Source organism: Limanda limanda, chromosome 4, assembly GCF_963576545.1.
Source record: "Limanda limanda chromosome 4, fLimLim1.1, whole genome shotgun sequence".
Taxonomy (NCBI): domain Eukaryota; kingdom Metazoa; phylum Chordata; class Actinopteri; order Pleuronectiformes; family Pleuronectidae; genus Limanda; species Limanda limanda.
In genome coordinates this window covers 14,330,067-14,344,452 of record NC_083639.1, presented here as the reverse complement: position 1 = coordinate 14,344,452, position 14,386 = coordinate 14,330,067, and the positions used below count along the sequence as shown (strand labels likewise).

The 14,386-nt window shown below is 40.0% G+C and overlaps 1 protein-coding gene across 1 annotated transcript in view; it reads right to left on the bottom strand.

Moving 5' to 3' along the window:
* The window catches only part of loxl2a (lysyl oxidase-like 2a), a 30,732-nt gene that overhangs the window by 1,525 nt on the left and 14,821 nt on the right, over positions 1-14,386 (bottom strand). The window contains exons 5-13 of the mRNA XM_061069704.1: positions 11,230-11,446; positions 10,299-10,482; positions 7,880-8,031; positions 7,626-7,793; positions 4,186-4,351; positions 3,794-4,034; positions 3,245-3,360; positions 2,882-3,018; positions 2,414-2,525 (exon numbers count right to left, since the gene is read on the bottom strand). Coding sequence (XP_060925687.1) covers positions 2,414-2,525; positions 2,882-3,018; positions 3,245-3,360; positions 3,794-4,034; positions 4,186-4,351; positions 7,626-7,793; positions 7,880-8,031; positions 10,299-10,482; positions 11,230-11,446 — 1,493 coding nt within the window. The remainder of the gene's footprint in view (positions 1-2,413; positions 2,526-2,881; positions 3,019-3,244; positions 3,361-3,793; positions 4,035-4,185; positions 4,352-7,625; positions 7,794-7,879; positions 8,032-10,298; positions 10,483-11,229; positions 11,447-14,386) is intronic.

Genomic DNA, 14,386 nt, shown 5'->3' with positions numbered 1-14,386 from the left:
AAGGATTTGAGTGAAAACATTTCAAAATGTTATGATTTGACACCAAAACTCTTCTTTTTTTTTCTGCAGAGATGTTCTACAGCTGACATCATGAGCATGACTACCGTCCAACATCATCAACATCCACCCTGATCGAGGGGTCCTGAATCCCCACCAGCCTCAAAGTTGTTGTTCTGCAGTTAAACCTGACCCCCCAATCTTCAGACATTACTGTTGTGGTTCCTGTTGTTCACTGGGTCACTTATAATACGACAATGATAAAAGTGTTGAAGAGCGAGTGAAATATGAAACATTCAGATGCAAACAGACTGATTAGAAGTAGCTGGTACATCTGTTTTGAGTTGATTGCATGTTGCCTTTAAACTAAAGTAAGTTTAACAGTTGCTTAATTTCTTGACAGGGAGTTTTATTTTTGTTCTCCCCCTGCCCAGTTCATCCAGGATTGGTTGAATAATCCAGTGTTAGTAGCAATTATTATATTGTAACTTAATATCAAATTTCCCCACAGATTCTTTCTCAGGATTGGTTACAGAAATCTATTACATTATACGCTGAAGTTATAGATAGATTTTTATATGGAGCGTAAACAGATTTAATGTAATGTAGAGCCATTACCATCAAGAGAGACACAGGTATAAAGAAGAACACATGTAACAAGCAATGTTTTACTGGACTTCATAGGTATTTCCTGATGTTTTAGTTCATTTAAAAGTGTAGTTTTATTTTTGGTAAAAAAGTTGCAATATATGACTTGTTGATATTTAATTTATTCGGAAAAGCTAAACAAATATATTTCTTGTTGCCTCAGAAGGGAAGAGTTCAAGTTGTTTCTTACATCATATTACAGAAAACTTAAGCGTGTGTATTGGAAGCTTAAATGTTCAGCCCTCTGTTCATATTTTTTGTCATTTAGCGAACGACTTGACATCAGTCCTCTGTAAGAAGTGCATAAAGAGACAATTTATAAGTTTGTATTAGTTGAGTTTAATGGGCTGTTTCCCTGAAATTGTCTTTTGACCTGATTTCAGTTTGCCAGGACTTGTTCTGTGTCTGTTACGATGACAGTAACTTTGAGATTTTAACTAATCTACAGTATTGTATAAGGACATTTTTGGCAAAAGTAGACTTGATTGTAGCGTTAAATGTGGCACAAATTCTCAAAAACATTAAAACTCTACATTGTTTTCAACTAAATCTGTTGAATAAAAGAGGTTTCAGTGTTGTAAAATAAACATATTCACCAAGCACTTTATTGGGAACACCTGTACATCTGCTTATTAATGCTGTTTCCAATCAGCCAATCATGTGGCAGCAGTGGCATATAGTCCTGCAGTTACAGGTGAGATGCTTCAGTGAATGTTCTAACATCAGTTGTGTGACCAGCAGCATCTCAGTGATTAGAAAGTTCAATGGAGAGAGCTCAGACGAGCTGGCAGAAAGAGAACCACCCTTTACAACTGTGGTGAATAGAATCAGACCACATCAGGTTCCACTCGTGTCAGCCAAGTGCATAAAACTAAACAGCTGAAGAATGGAAAAGTGTAGCCTGGTCTGATGAATGGGGATTTCTGCTGAGACTGCAGAGTGTAGGGTCTGAATTCATGCTTTGCACAGCATGAATCCATAAACTCAACCTGCCTTGGGTCTGCAGTCAAGGCAGCTAGTGGGGAATATCCATCAATCATGGTTTGAATTAATTAAATTATTGCTTATGATCACAGCATCTCCTCATGGCTACTTCCAGCAGGATCATGAACCAAAGTAAATATCGTCTCAAACTATTTTCATGAACAGTAATTTCAGTTGCCTTCCTATTCACTAGAAGAGTCACTGAATCTAATAGATTAACCTTTGGGATGTAGTACAACACATTTGCAGCAGTATTGTGCAGCTGATCTGCAGAGATGGTGTTAGGCTGTCATGTCAACTTAGAGCTGAATCACTAAGGAAATATTCCAACATCTTGTGAAGACAACGCTATAAATAAGGTATTACGTGCAAAGAGAAACTGAAACACTGTTGTATGTCAATTATCTTAATCCTTAATATGAGGATCTATTCATTTACACCAGAGGAATCATGTGACTTTAAGCCAATTTTATATAGAAACCTCATCACATGTAATATCTAGTTTCAAATCCTGTGAAGTCAAGTAGGTTCTGTTAAGTAAGGTATGTTGTGTGTTATAAAAAGTGAGGAACACTATCAAAATATTTTAAATAATAGAAAAACGATAAGTGCAATATGAATGTTGTGTACAACTTCCAGTTAGCGCAGTATAATTGTGTACTGTTATACTGCAATGTGGTCCCGGGCCTTATTGATGAGCAGTCAGTCCTGATGTTTAACGGTTGGAGTTAATATCATTTTAACACAGAGGAGATAGTGATTCTTTTAAGATCAAAGTTCTCACCTATACGACAGTTGTACATCCATATCCTTTGTCCGTCGTACCGAGAGCGGCACTTCATTATGTTGTTGCTGTAATCTGATTCTGCGACCTCATAGTTGGGGTTTATCACAACCTGGCAGAGGAGAAAACAGGTCATGTTAAACATGACAGCAAGATGTTTCGCCATTACAGATTTATACACTTTTAAAAAGGAATTAGAGCCCAAGCACTGATGGTGCGAGGACCTTATTGCCTTATTATTATTAAGTGTTATTGATGACCAAACAATACAAGTTAAGACTAAGAGGGTGTCAGGAGGATCTCGCTAAGTCAATGTCCCAAAACAAAAAAGTGAACTTGTTTGAGTTTCATTGCCTGAATGCCAAACAAAAGCAGATGCAGAGACATGGTAAGTGTTTGTTTGGTCTATGAGACCATGCTGGCTGAGGATGAGAGGATCTTTCCAGCAGCAGATGCTAACAGACGAACCTGGAAGATGTAGTCGCCGGGCTTCACGTCTGTGATGTCAACCCACTGACAGTCGATGTCATGTCTGTATGTATCCCAGCATCCAACTGTTATTCCTTGTGCTCCAAAGTTTGCACATTCGTACCTTTTCTGGATACCTGTGAGTGTAAATGTTTGTATTTAGACCTGTTCAGGAAGTTTTAATCAAATGCTTCATTCAACAGTGTTCATTATTTGTAAAATCATTCCTATTCAATATTCGAATTTGGGCTTTTACTACTACTTTAATATTCGGGAAGAAAATCCCAATCAACCAAAAGTCCGTCAACACAAAGCAACAGCTATGTAATGTAGAACAAAGGAAAGGAAGGTGTCTGTATTTACCTTCGTCACAATACGTGTCCTCCAGACAGAAGCTGGCTTTGTGTCCCTCCGCCACTTTAGTGCCATTCAAACTCATCAGGTCATAGTGGGTGAAAACTTCCATACTATGGTAATGTCTAGGAAGGACAAAGGCAAAGGAAAGATACATTTTTAAACATCCTCTGTACATAACTACTAACCTGACAGTTACATATGCTTACACATGTTCCACTCTAATCAGCAGGAGCACATGGGGGTCTCGTCTTGTCCTGTGTTAACGCTCCGGAGCTACTGCAGGATTATTCATTGTCTTTGTTGAGTCCTCCTCACAGTTCTACAATATACTGTCACTTTTTTATTGTTTCTGTGCTGGACGTTGTGTGCAGAGCTTTTTATAAACAGTATATGGTGCAGAGTGAAAGTAGAAAACCTTGTGTTCATCCTACCTGGTTTATCTGCAGTGAAGATTTTTATATCAATGTTTTTCACATAATGAAACTGCATTTGCATTATTTTGTGTGAAATTACGTGTGAAGTGCAGCAGTGAACTTTTAAGTGTGCGGCTCTAACCTGTGACATTCATGCCAAATCCAGGAATGGTGTGCTGCCCGCGGCCTGAAGTCAGACAGGCCGTTGTTGTGGATCTGGGAGGAGAAGCGGAGAAGGCGGCGGTAGGAGGTGGAGTCGGCTTTGTCTGCGCTGGTGGAAAGACAGTTCTCCTCCTGGGCACACTGCAGTGCGTACATGGGCCTGTCCTCCAGGTAGGTGGTCTGCTCTACAACCTGAGCATTGAGGACCAGGTCTGGAGCCGCTGGAGGGAGAGAGATACAAAAAACATTTATATCCGACTGTGACAATACACGTTACTCCACACATTTCAGATATTCCCCCATAAAGTGCACCTCTCTTAAACGGTGCAATATTCTAAATGTGTTAAATATTGGTGTTCTACTGTTTCTTACACTGAGTACATGAGACCCCAGCAGCGAAGCGTCCGCCTCCTTTGGGACAGAGGACGTGTTTCCCATGGTGCAGACACTGGTCCAGAGTCAACTCGGTACCTGAACATCTCACTCCGCTCATCATCACGGCATCAGCTGAGGAGTCTCCTTGCCAGTACCATGTTTCCTGAGTAATAAGAAGCACAGAGATGAGAGAAGTTGAGAAGCTGAAGGAGAAGAAATTCAGAAGACTTACTAATTATTGTGACTTAAAAGAATAAGCTATGGTATAAAGCTGAAGCCAGCCGCTGGTTATTTTAGCTCAACACAAACAGTAGAAACGGTCTCTGTCCAAAATTAACAAAATCCACCTCCTAAACACATCTTAAGCTCCATTATTATAATGTTAAAATTATTTATTTGTTGCAATTGCTTGAATTCAACAAAAGCTGAGGTGTTACTTGGCTTTGTGCCTCTCCTGTAGTAACCAATTACATCAGAGGTATTTTGTTACCTTCAGACAGAGTGATGCTAGCTGTTTCCCCCTGTTTCTAGTCTTTATGCTAAGCTGGCTGCTGGCTGTAGCTTTAAATTAAGTGTACAGATGTGATAGTGATATCATCTAACTTCTGGGGGAAAAAGGAAATTTTCCATCACGTCAAACGACTTTTTATCTCAGTTAAATCCTAGTTACATTATTTCATGCTCAGCTCAGCTGGAAATAAGCAGAATAAAAATCGTGCTGCTTAAAGAGTTTTGGAAACAAAGATCTGTGTGGGACGGTTTAGAACCAAAACATGATGATCTTAATTTTCCTTTAGTATTTCATTTGCGGACACGTCGTCATCCCATTTGTCCCACAAGGCGGATCTAATCAGAGGGTATATCACACACACACACACACACAGCATGGGGCGCTCTGTCATCCTCACACTCCTGACTCAGCCTCTTTACAGCGTTTTGCAAACCACAGGGAAACCATGAGAGAAAATCATTCTTTCCATAATCTACAGAGGAAGAGGAGTCATGAGAGAGAAACTGAGGGATATGGATGTGGGGGTGCTCGCGGGTGGTTGAGGAGACAGACAGACGTGCAGCAGTATAGTTTGAGCTCTGTGTCATTTGTTCCATCTGGTGGTGGGATTTGCCTGCAGAAGCATTTAAAAGTCAGACAGGAAAGAGTTTCCTAGGAGACGGGTTCCCTGCTCCGCTGTGATAACAAAGAGGAGACATTTATCACTCCTCAACCTGCCGTTAACATGAGGACTCTTATGTAATGGCAGCTTAGTGTATGTAGTGACAGAGAGACTTGTAATTATGACACCTTTTGCCTGACTTGACACAGAATTACTCTTTAATCAAGTGAAATAACTACTTTTAATCACAACACAACGATCCTGGATCAGTGCTGGTAACACTTGACTGGGGGATGCATGCTCCGGCACTGAGCACAAACACATGATGACATGTTTACCATTAGAAGTGCATCCCACGTAATAGTCCCAAACACCGCTTAGTGAGATAAACACACTCCTCCAGAGTCGGTCCACGTTACATTATAAAACCCTCTGCTGTTATTAGCGCACGTCCCCAGGATTCACACATACTTTTTTCCAGGCTTATAAAATCTGAATCCCTAAATGCCACACTGGTTTAAAATGGGAAAAAATATATAAAGATCTGACGGGGGTCTTTACCTTTACTAGCCTTATGATAAAAAGGGAGCCCTGGGGTCTCCTTTAAAAACTAAGAGGGAAACCTAAACATGGCAGGAGTGTGACGCAGCAAAGTCATGCCACAGACTTTACTGTTGGAGGGTCCACAAAACTTCAAACAAGAAGCCAAGGCTTTTCCCATCGCTCCTGCTGAGCAGCTGTCATGTGTTTAACATGCCTGACCTGCTTTCCGTGCTGACAGCGTGTTTTCAATGTTACTAAGCAAGTGCATCTTTGTTTTGCCCTCTGGGTTCAATAAATCTAGAGCTGGTCCGAGTGAAATGTGTAGTGCTGTCAGACTCATATACTCTCACTCATATTAAACATTAAGTAATATTCATAATGTCTTCTGAAGTTTTATAGTGCTTTTAAAACTAATTACACAGACTAATTTCTTTAGCTACAAGCGGAAAAAAGCGATAAGGTCAGTTTACTAATACTTTACAACAACTCAACATTGTGTGTGACAGTCAACGAAACACTACGCCAAACAAGTTCAGGACCCACAGTGGAAATTCTCAATGCTGACATGCTATTGCTGCTATTAAATGGATTGTTTTGTTAAGTATGAATAATGATCATCATCAGTTTACAATGTTTATCACTACAAGCTAACTTAAAAAATAGAAAAACTCCACTATTTATCTTGGATCCTGTCCTGCTGTTGTAAATCAGCTGGAGTTTCTCAATGGCATGTTAGTCCCAGTGGCCAATCAAACACCAACACACACACACACACACACACACACAACACACACACACGCACACACAAAACTCTTCTTTGTTCATCAAAGGACATTCAAAATGTTTGTCATTAAAATAATTCTCCTCCTGCCTTAAGTGTGACTCTACACCTGTCTTCCTCATTTCGTGACATTGATCTATTATGCAAAAAAATCTATTAATAAGATAACGCTGCCATGTCCCTCATCCTGTCTTCCCACCTTCACAGCTCACCTGCAGTTGAGGAGCGTTTTCCATCTACTGACCCTTAACCACAAGATGACAGGATTGGTTACTTGGGTTTGGGACATGACAAACCCTGGCTGTTTCAATCCATTTTATCAGACAAGCGAGACATTTTAACCTGTTTAAAAACTTGATATTCACAAGAAAGGACTTTAAAGGGACTCTCACCTTTGTTGCATTTTTACACTTTTTTTGGATAAGGTTAAATTGGTATTAATAAGGTAATGACACTCTAAAATGCAAGACAGACCCACCAGGAGTAAAAACAAACAATTATTTCACTCTCATAATATTTAGTGAAAACTTCAACCAATAAAATTCTTCGGACCGAAGGACCTTATTGGCCGACAGACCTGTCTGTTTGCTGCATGGACATGCAGGTTTTCCGTCTGCTTCTTGTGGCGCATTCGGGCCCGCGTCATCAAGGCAATGTATACAACTTACCGGTGCTTCTGAATCCGAAATCATTGCTTTGGTAAACAAAAACTCACGTGCGTGCGCGGAGGCAGTAGGTTGTAAGTCTGCTTGTAAATAAAGTTTCTTCAAAAAAATAAAAACACCGGGATGGTTGTAAGTCTGCTTGTGTAAATAAGTTTCTTAAATAAAACACTGCGGATGGGAACGAGGGGGTGGGGCATTGGAGGAAGGCGGGATGATTTGAATGTGCTGTAATTCTCAAATGCAACAAAGGTGAGAGTCCCTTTAAGGGTCAATTTTCTAAATGAAAACAACATATATCTATCATATTATAACAAACATTTGCTCCAGAGATCTTACCTGGAAAGCGTGGCTGGCAAAGCCCAAGCCCAGCTGCCTGCAGACCACCATGGCCTCCATGGTGCCCCAGCTGTCACTGCACACTGTGCCCCACACCAGCGAGCCATTCTTCTCTGCCAGGACCTCCACCCGACCCTCATAGGGGTTACGGCCCCCGTTTATCCGAAGCTGAGGACAGAGATAGACAGATGTGTCTTGCAGTGCAACACAATCAAAAGCTGTTTTTGATATACATGATAGATTGAGTTACTCACTCTGTTCTTGAAACCCATGGCAGGGACGTTACACTTGACGGCTGCGTCTTCCTCGTGGCTGCAGCCCAAAGACTCACGGTTAAAGTGGCACTCAGTCAGTGACTTTTCAAACCCAGAGCATTCCACCTCATTCATGTGTACCGGCCCGATCCCTACAAGGAAACAAACCCAACAGAGACGATGAATATTTTCAGTCTGCTGAACTTGTGACTACACTTACCATGAAAAAACAGGTTGGCTTATTCACCAAGACCATAACTAAACAGAAAACGACTTTAGAAGAAGTGTCATCTATTTTCATTACTGGAGAGAGCAACTTTTGATATTTGTATTTCACAGTAACTTCATATAAACACAAGCAGTTCACTCTTCCCGAGTGAAGCTCCAGCAACCTCGCCTGCCTGACTGTTTAGTTAAAATAACTGCGTGTAAAGACAGATGTTGTTTCCTAGAATCAAACAGCAAAGGAAACAAGCTGTCAGCTATGTCAAATGAAAATTAGACACTTGAGGCCTGTTAAAAAAAAAAAAAGTCCTCTGAGTGTAGCAGAGTTTCCACGATAACATGCTCCGTCAAAGCAAGTTTTCTTCCCATGTGCCTGAGCAGGAATGTCTCTAGTGATGTGAGCTCTGAAAGTGCAGACTGAGACGGACTGGCAGCCATCAGAGAAAAATAACTTCATGACAGGAAGAACACAGTGCTGTGGAAAACAGGCAGTCAATTTCTATGACGACAGATTTAATAGATTAAATGATTAAACATGGTATTTTTCAATTGCATGAAAGACAATTTATATAGGTCCATCAAAAAAAGAGTGAGAAAAAAGTTATAAAATTACATTCATAAAATGCACATTTGGGTAATTTTGTATAATAAATAGGAAAAAGTAATTACACGTATATAAAATTCTACTCCCATAAAAATCTTGGATCTCTTTCTTTTACCATTTCATTTAATTTTTATTGACATTTTAGTTTCGTCCACTCCACCGACTTCTGAAAACAAACACAATCATCTATTTCCAGTCTTTTTTTCCCGTCTATTTCCAGGATCCAGTGGTCAGCTCATGAAAAGAAATCCCTCAAATAACCTTGTGGACTCTCCAACCACGAATTCCTCCTCTGAAACCCATAAGGCTGGTTTTCTTTGCTGGAGCACTAAGGGCGCTCCTGTGTTTTTTGATGTGAGATCAAAGCAAAGGAGACGGCCAATATCTTCCGACTAACATATGCTTCTTATAATTCTGAGGTAGATTGCATTTCGCACAATCAGGTTGGTAAATCAAGGTGTGAACATTAATGTGCTGCTCCATATATATATATATTTATGTGCTGACTCGAGGTCTAGACTGATTAAACTGAGACAGGTGGGGACACAGAGGGCAAACTAGAAAAGTGCTCGGAGCATTCATACCTCATACCCGCCAAGGCTAACGCCCTATCTCGCCATGCTAAAGACAGAGACAAAAAATGTCCTGAATCCATTCAGATCTTCTCCAAAATGTAATGGATTCTTTCTTGGGTCATGCCCTAGCCCATTGGTTCAGTAGTTTTACTGTAATCCTGATTACTAACAAACAAATGCTGATGGAATCATTGCCTCCTTGGCAGAGGTCGTAAGGGGGAGGTGGAGATCTCTGGTTTCAGCCCACACCTTTCATTGTCCCAGCTGGAACTGCGGTTTTACTTGACCTAGTTTTTAGATTGTTGTTGTGTGATAGTGCTGTAAATGTGGAATGTAATGAAAGCGAATATTGTGCTTCACTCTACCCGTACGGGTGTGAACATGTCTTAGTGTCTGGAGTCGGGATTGTGTCACCACTGCTGCGATTAAATGAACTGTAGTCTGAGATAACTTTGTTGACACTTAATGTTCTTTGGAGCTCTGTTTAAAGACAAACAACAACAATGCCTTTGATTTTATGTTTTTTTTTTTAAATATAAACCTGAAAACATCTTTGTTCTGAAAACTACTGTAAGTAAAAGGGAAAGTGTTTCCAAATGACCTCAAACTTCATCTTTGACATTTCTGCATTGGAGTTTTGGTCCAACCAATTTATAGCCCGAATATTTTCTTTGATTACATAACAAGTACCTTCACATTAAAACCACTTTTTTAAGATGAATGCACTGAATTTGGGAAGGAAGTGCGTTCAAGCTAAAAATGGATGTTAAGTTACTCTTTAAATATAAGTGATATGTAAAACCTTTTAAAAATATAATTATTCTATTACAAATTTAAAAAAAATGCATTTAAATAATGATTTGTTACACCATTTAAACAAAGTTTAATTATTATTATTTCATTCCAACTCATTCATTCAGTGTGCCACCCAATGCAGTAGTACTATTATAGTACTGTAGTGTGATACTTCTATGGTACGTGAACTTTTATAGGGTGATTAATCTGTAGATGGTACCTTGTCCTTGTCGGCCGCCGGTCAGGGCCTCTTTGGCACTACCGAACCCAAGCTCTCGACAGACCACGGTGGCAGCTCGAATGTTCCAGTTGTCGTCGCATACTGTTCCCCACTCGCCGTTCTTCAACACCTCCACTCGGCCCTCGCCTATCATGGCTCCGCCTCTTAGACGCACCAGGGGTTGCTATGGAAACCGTCCACCAAAAACAAATATTAGTGAAAATCATGAAGATTATAATTTTGTTAAAGATTCCTTATTTAAAATTTTACTGCGATTTTACTAGAAGTTCTTGTTCAGAGAAGGCAGTCTTTCTGAGTGACGCACACATGTCAACGCAAGTAACAGGTAATAAAGACCTTTAAAATCAAAGTTAGAATTAAAGTGATTTATTCACTTTAGTAACATTAGAGGATATATTATATACTCTATGTCTATATCACCAATTCACCATTGTTCCTTGTTTTGCAGCATACAGATGCCATGGTAATAACTCAGCAATAAACAATAAACACAGTAAGGGAGTACTGATTATTTCACTGTATGTTTGACAGATGTGCATCCATTCAAATGTTTCCAGATGTTGGACACCGCTGACACTTGATTTATAAGAATGAATTGTTGTAATGAATAGTTGGACACCGTGACACGTGTATATTGTTATTATTGAACTCTGTATTTACATGTACAGGATTTTGTACTTCCTGTTATGTGATGTAATCATCTAGCGCCGCAATGAAATTGCAGATCCAACAGATTTTTAATCGGATGTTTGTAAAGAGTCTAATTAGGAACAAATGCAAGTATCTGCAATACGTCCAGTTAGATCACATTTGCAGAGTTTAATTGCAGCCATATGGGATCATGAACTGACTTGTTAGGTGTCAGAGAGTTTGTTAATATTTCTCAGTTGACAGTGGTTCTCTGGCCTACCTCCACCCTGTAGGCCTTGCTGAAGCCGATGCTGATGCTGGAAGCGAAGGCACGGCCCGGGATACAGCTGATCACGACAGGCATGCCCTGTCCACAGGAGCTGTTGCCCTTGAGCTCGATCTCCCGGCCCAGTTTACAGTCGGACAAGTTGGCCTCGTTGCCTGTGCAGTTGACAGCAAAACCCCAGTAGTTCTTCTTACGACGCTTGGCCAATAATCTGAGGAGGCGTAACATGACAGCGAGATAACATAGAGTCAGTTACTGCAACACATGGTTTATACTGTACATTATTTATGGTTACGTGTGTATGCCATCCATTTTAGAAAGGATGTCATAGATTTTAAGATTAACACATGAAGAATGACATTTGTTTTTCAACCTCTCATAGGTATGAGTTCATGCCAAAACCTGCAGACGTGAATCTCACTTCAGAAACACAATCCATCACAGTCAGTATTTAGTCTCTGTTATTTTATGTTATCTCCTCGTCAAGTTTTCCACTTTGGAGCTCCTTCAACCCCTGGTTTGATAGATCACCTTTGATATTCGTCAGCACCCAAGCAATATCATTTTATACCTGAACCCTTGATCTTTACATTAAATTACTTCGTGTCAACTCTACACATGTCTCAGCTTCTGTTTGCTCCCTTAAACCTTAACAAATTTCCTCTGACATGTACAAAAGCACATAAAATGTTTTATTGTTCTTTCTCTTCACTAAAATATTAAGCAGCTGTTTAATAAGATTTATTTGCGTGCAGGGTTGAACAAAGCCCATCTTATACTGAAGCACAATGGAGGTATTATTGTGTGAATACCTTTCCATTCTCACGACCCCAGAAAGTCTTCAAGTCACTGAAGAAAGCAATACCAGTGGATCTTGAAGAGGCCTGAGACTTGGAAGAGGCTGGCCGTGTAATGAAAGCAGCATGAGTGACATTTACAGCCTTTCACTTCTACAGCCTTATCCAGATGCTGTTAACACAGTGAAGCTTCAAGTCCCTTTGAATACAAGGACCGATTAAGATCCGTGAAATATGAAGAAATGCCTTATTTGATAGAGAGGTATTAGTTTCGTTTTGCACGTTTGTTGAATAGAACAGTTTTTTGATGTTCCAGACAAAGGAAAGACCGAATCAGTAAAAATCTGTAAAATTGTGAACCGTGTGAGGCCACAGCAGCATCACACACTTTGAAACCACATATCCAGTGTTCATTTCTGATAGGAAGCATATGATTTGCATCAAAACAGATGAGGTCATGTCGCCAGAGCTATAAAATCAATTTTAATCCAAGTCACCTTCTTTGCCTTCATTTGGCCAAAATAGAGACATGACAATCACATTGACTCATTGTGTAAATTTATGTCTTTCTGATGTCTGACTGGTTTTGATTTGACAGTGGTTGGACTAGTTTTCGGTGCATAAAAAAACTGATTTGGATATGAAAACAAAAATGTACGGCCAGTGTGAAATTCCCTTTAGATCAAACCATCTATTAATGTATTCTAAAGGGCAGGTCGCCACGTTTACTTCTCAGAAATATTTGATTCGAGGATTTATATATCAGCCTGAGGGAGCCAAGAAAGAACCACATTGTTCTCCTTCACACAGTAACCAGATGTGCTCATATGATTATTTTCTCATATGGTGTAAGTATCTGTTTTGTTTTGAACTTTGGTTCAAATGTAAGCAGATAAAAGTGACGAGACACTAAGTGCTGTAAGAAGTGGCTGGCTTTGTGCTGAGCTACATATTGACTGTGACACTTAAGAATGATGGCTCTCTGACAGGTCCTCACTTACAGAGTAACAGTTAGATGATGTAGGTGCTCAGACCCGTCAGCGGCCAATCGTTATGGGCCTATATGTGTTCAAAGTAGTTTCATTGGCTGCTAAGCAGAGGAGCTGATTAGATGGCACAAAACGTGAGACAATTTCTCCTAATGCAGCTACAATGGCTGCCCTGGTGTCAGCAGGAAATTCACAGTGGAGAAAAGAAACCAAAACATCTGAACACCATAGACTTCATCTGACATTTTAAGGCCATAGTTGCGTAAAGCAAAATGACAATACTGAACTAGCCAACACTAAGGCAGCAAGTGAACCAAAACAAATATCAACCAAATAACAGCCAAAAGGTTTCGTTCATATGCCTTGACCACCAGTCGCTGTCTGTTGTGGCAGAAGGCTAGACTCTACGTGGGTGTACATATTTCACTGGTGTATGTCTGCCAGAGTTATACCAGACAGTGTGCACACATCTCAACAGCGTCAGGAAGAATAACATCTGAGCTTTACTGGTTTTCTAAAGAAAAAAATGAACAAGTTGTTGGAAGTGTTCCAGAAAGAAAGCTCCTGTGACACTGAATCTGAGCACCTTTATACCGCGACTGATACGGTCCCTGATCCAACTTAATTTACACATTCTTTAAATTCCTGTAAGTGCATGTGTGTGTGTGTGTGTGTGTATATCTAGTTGAGTCACAGCAAATAAAAGAGCAGAACAAGAAAGCAGGTAGATGAGTCCCAAAAGTGTTTCGAAGCAGATCTAACCTGAAAGCCATATTTTCTCTCCAAATCACATTGCATGTATTTCCAGCTTTGGCCTAAATGATTGATAAATGGAGCTATTGCCTATTATATAATATTAATAAAGTGTTGTGATATCGTTTGGTGTAGGATGGTTGGCGAGCTCTTTAAACTTGGCAAAAGCTTTAAAAATAAAACAAATTTGTAGTATGCTATGAGGCCAGTCAAAACTAAAATAAAGCATAACCTACCAATTGCGTTATAGAATACTTTTTATCCTATAATTACTATTTTACTTATCAGTCTCTATGCTGTCACATATTTCTTCTATTCTTAGAATGGAGCAACTGCAATGTGATCCAATTTACCCTCAGGCATCATGTAAGTATTTCTGACTCTTATTCAGATTTCTAAAATTAAAATCTGTGATTGATGTAGCTTCCAGCGATCCTGATGAGCTGCACAGATCCTCAGACTTATTAGACGTAGCCAAAAAAGAGCCACTGTTTCCCAGCGTACTGCGTTAAGTCGAGTCCCAGCAAAGCCCAGCCTTCTTCCTCTAAGACTTCCTGAGGCTGTGTTTGGCTTCCTGTCAAGAATGTCCAGGCCCAAGTCTGTTTCATCTCC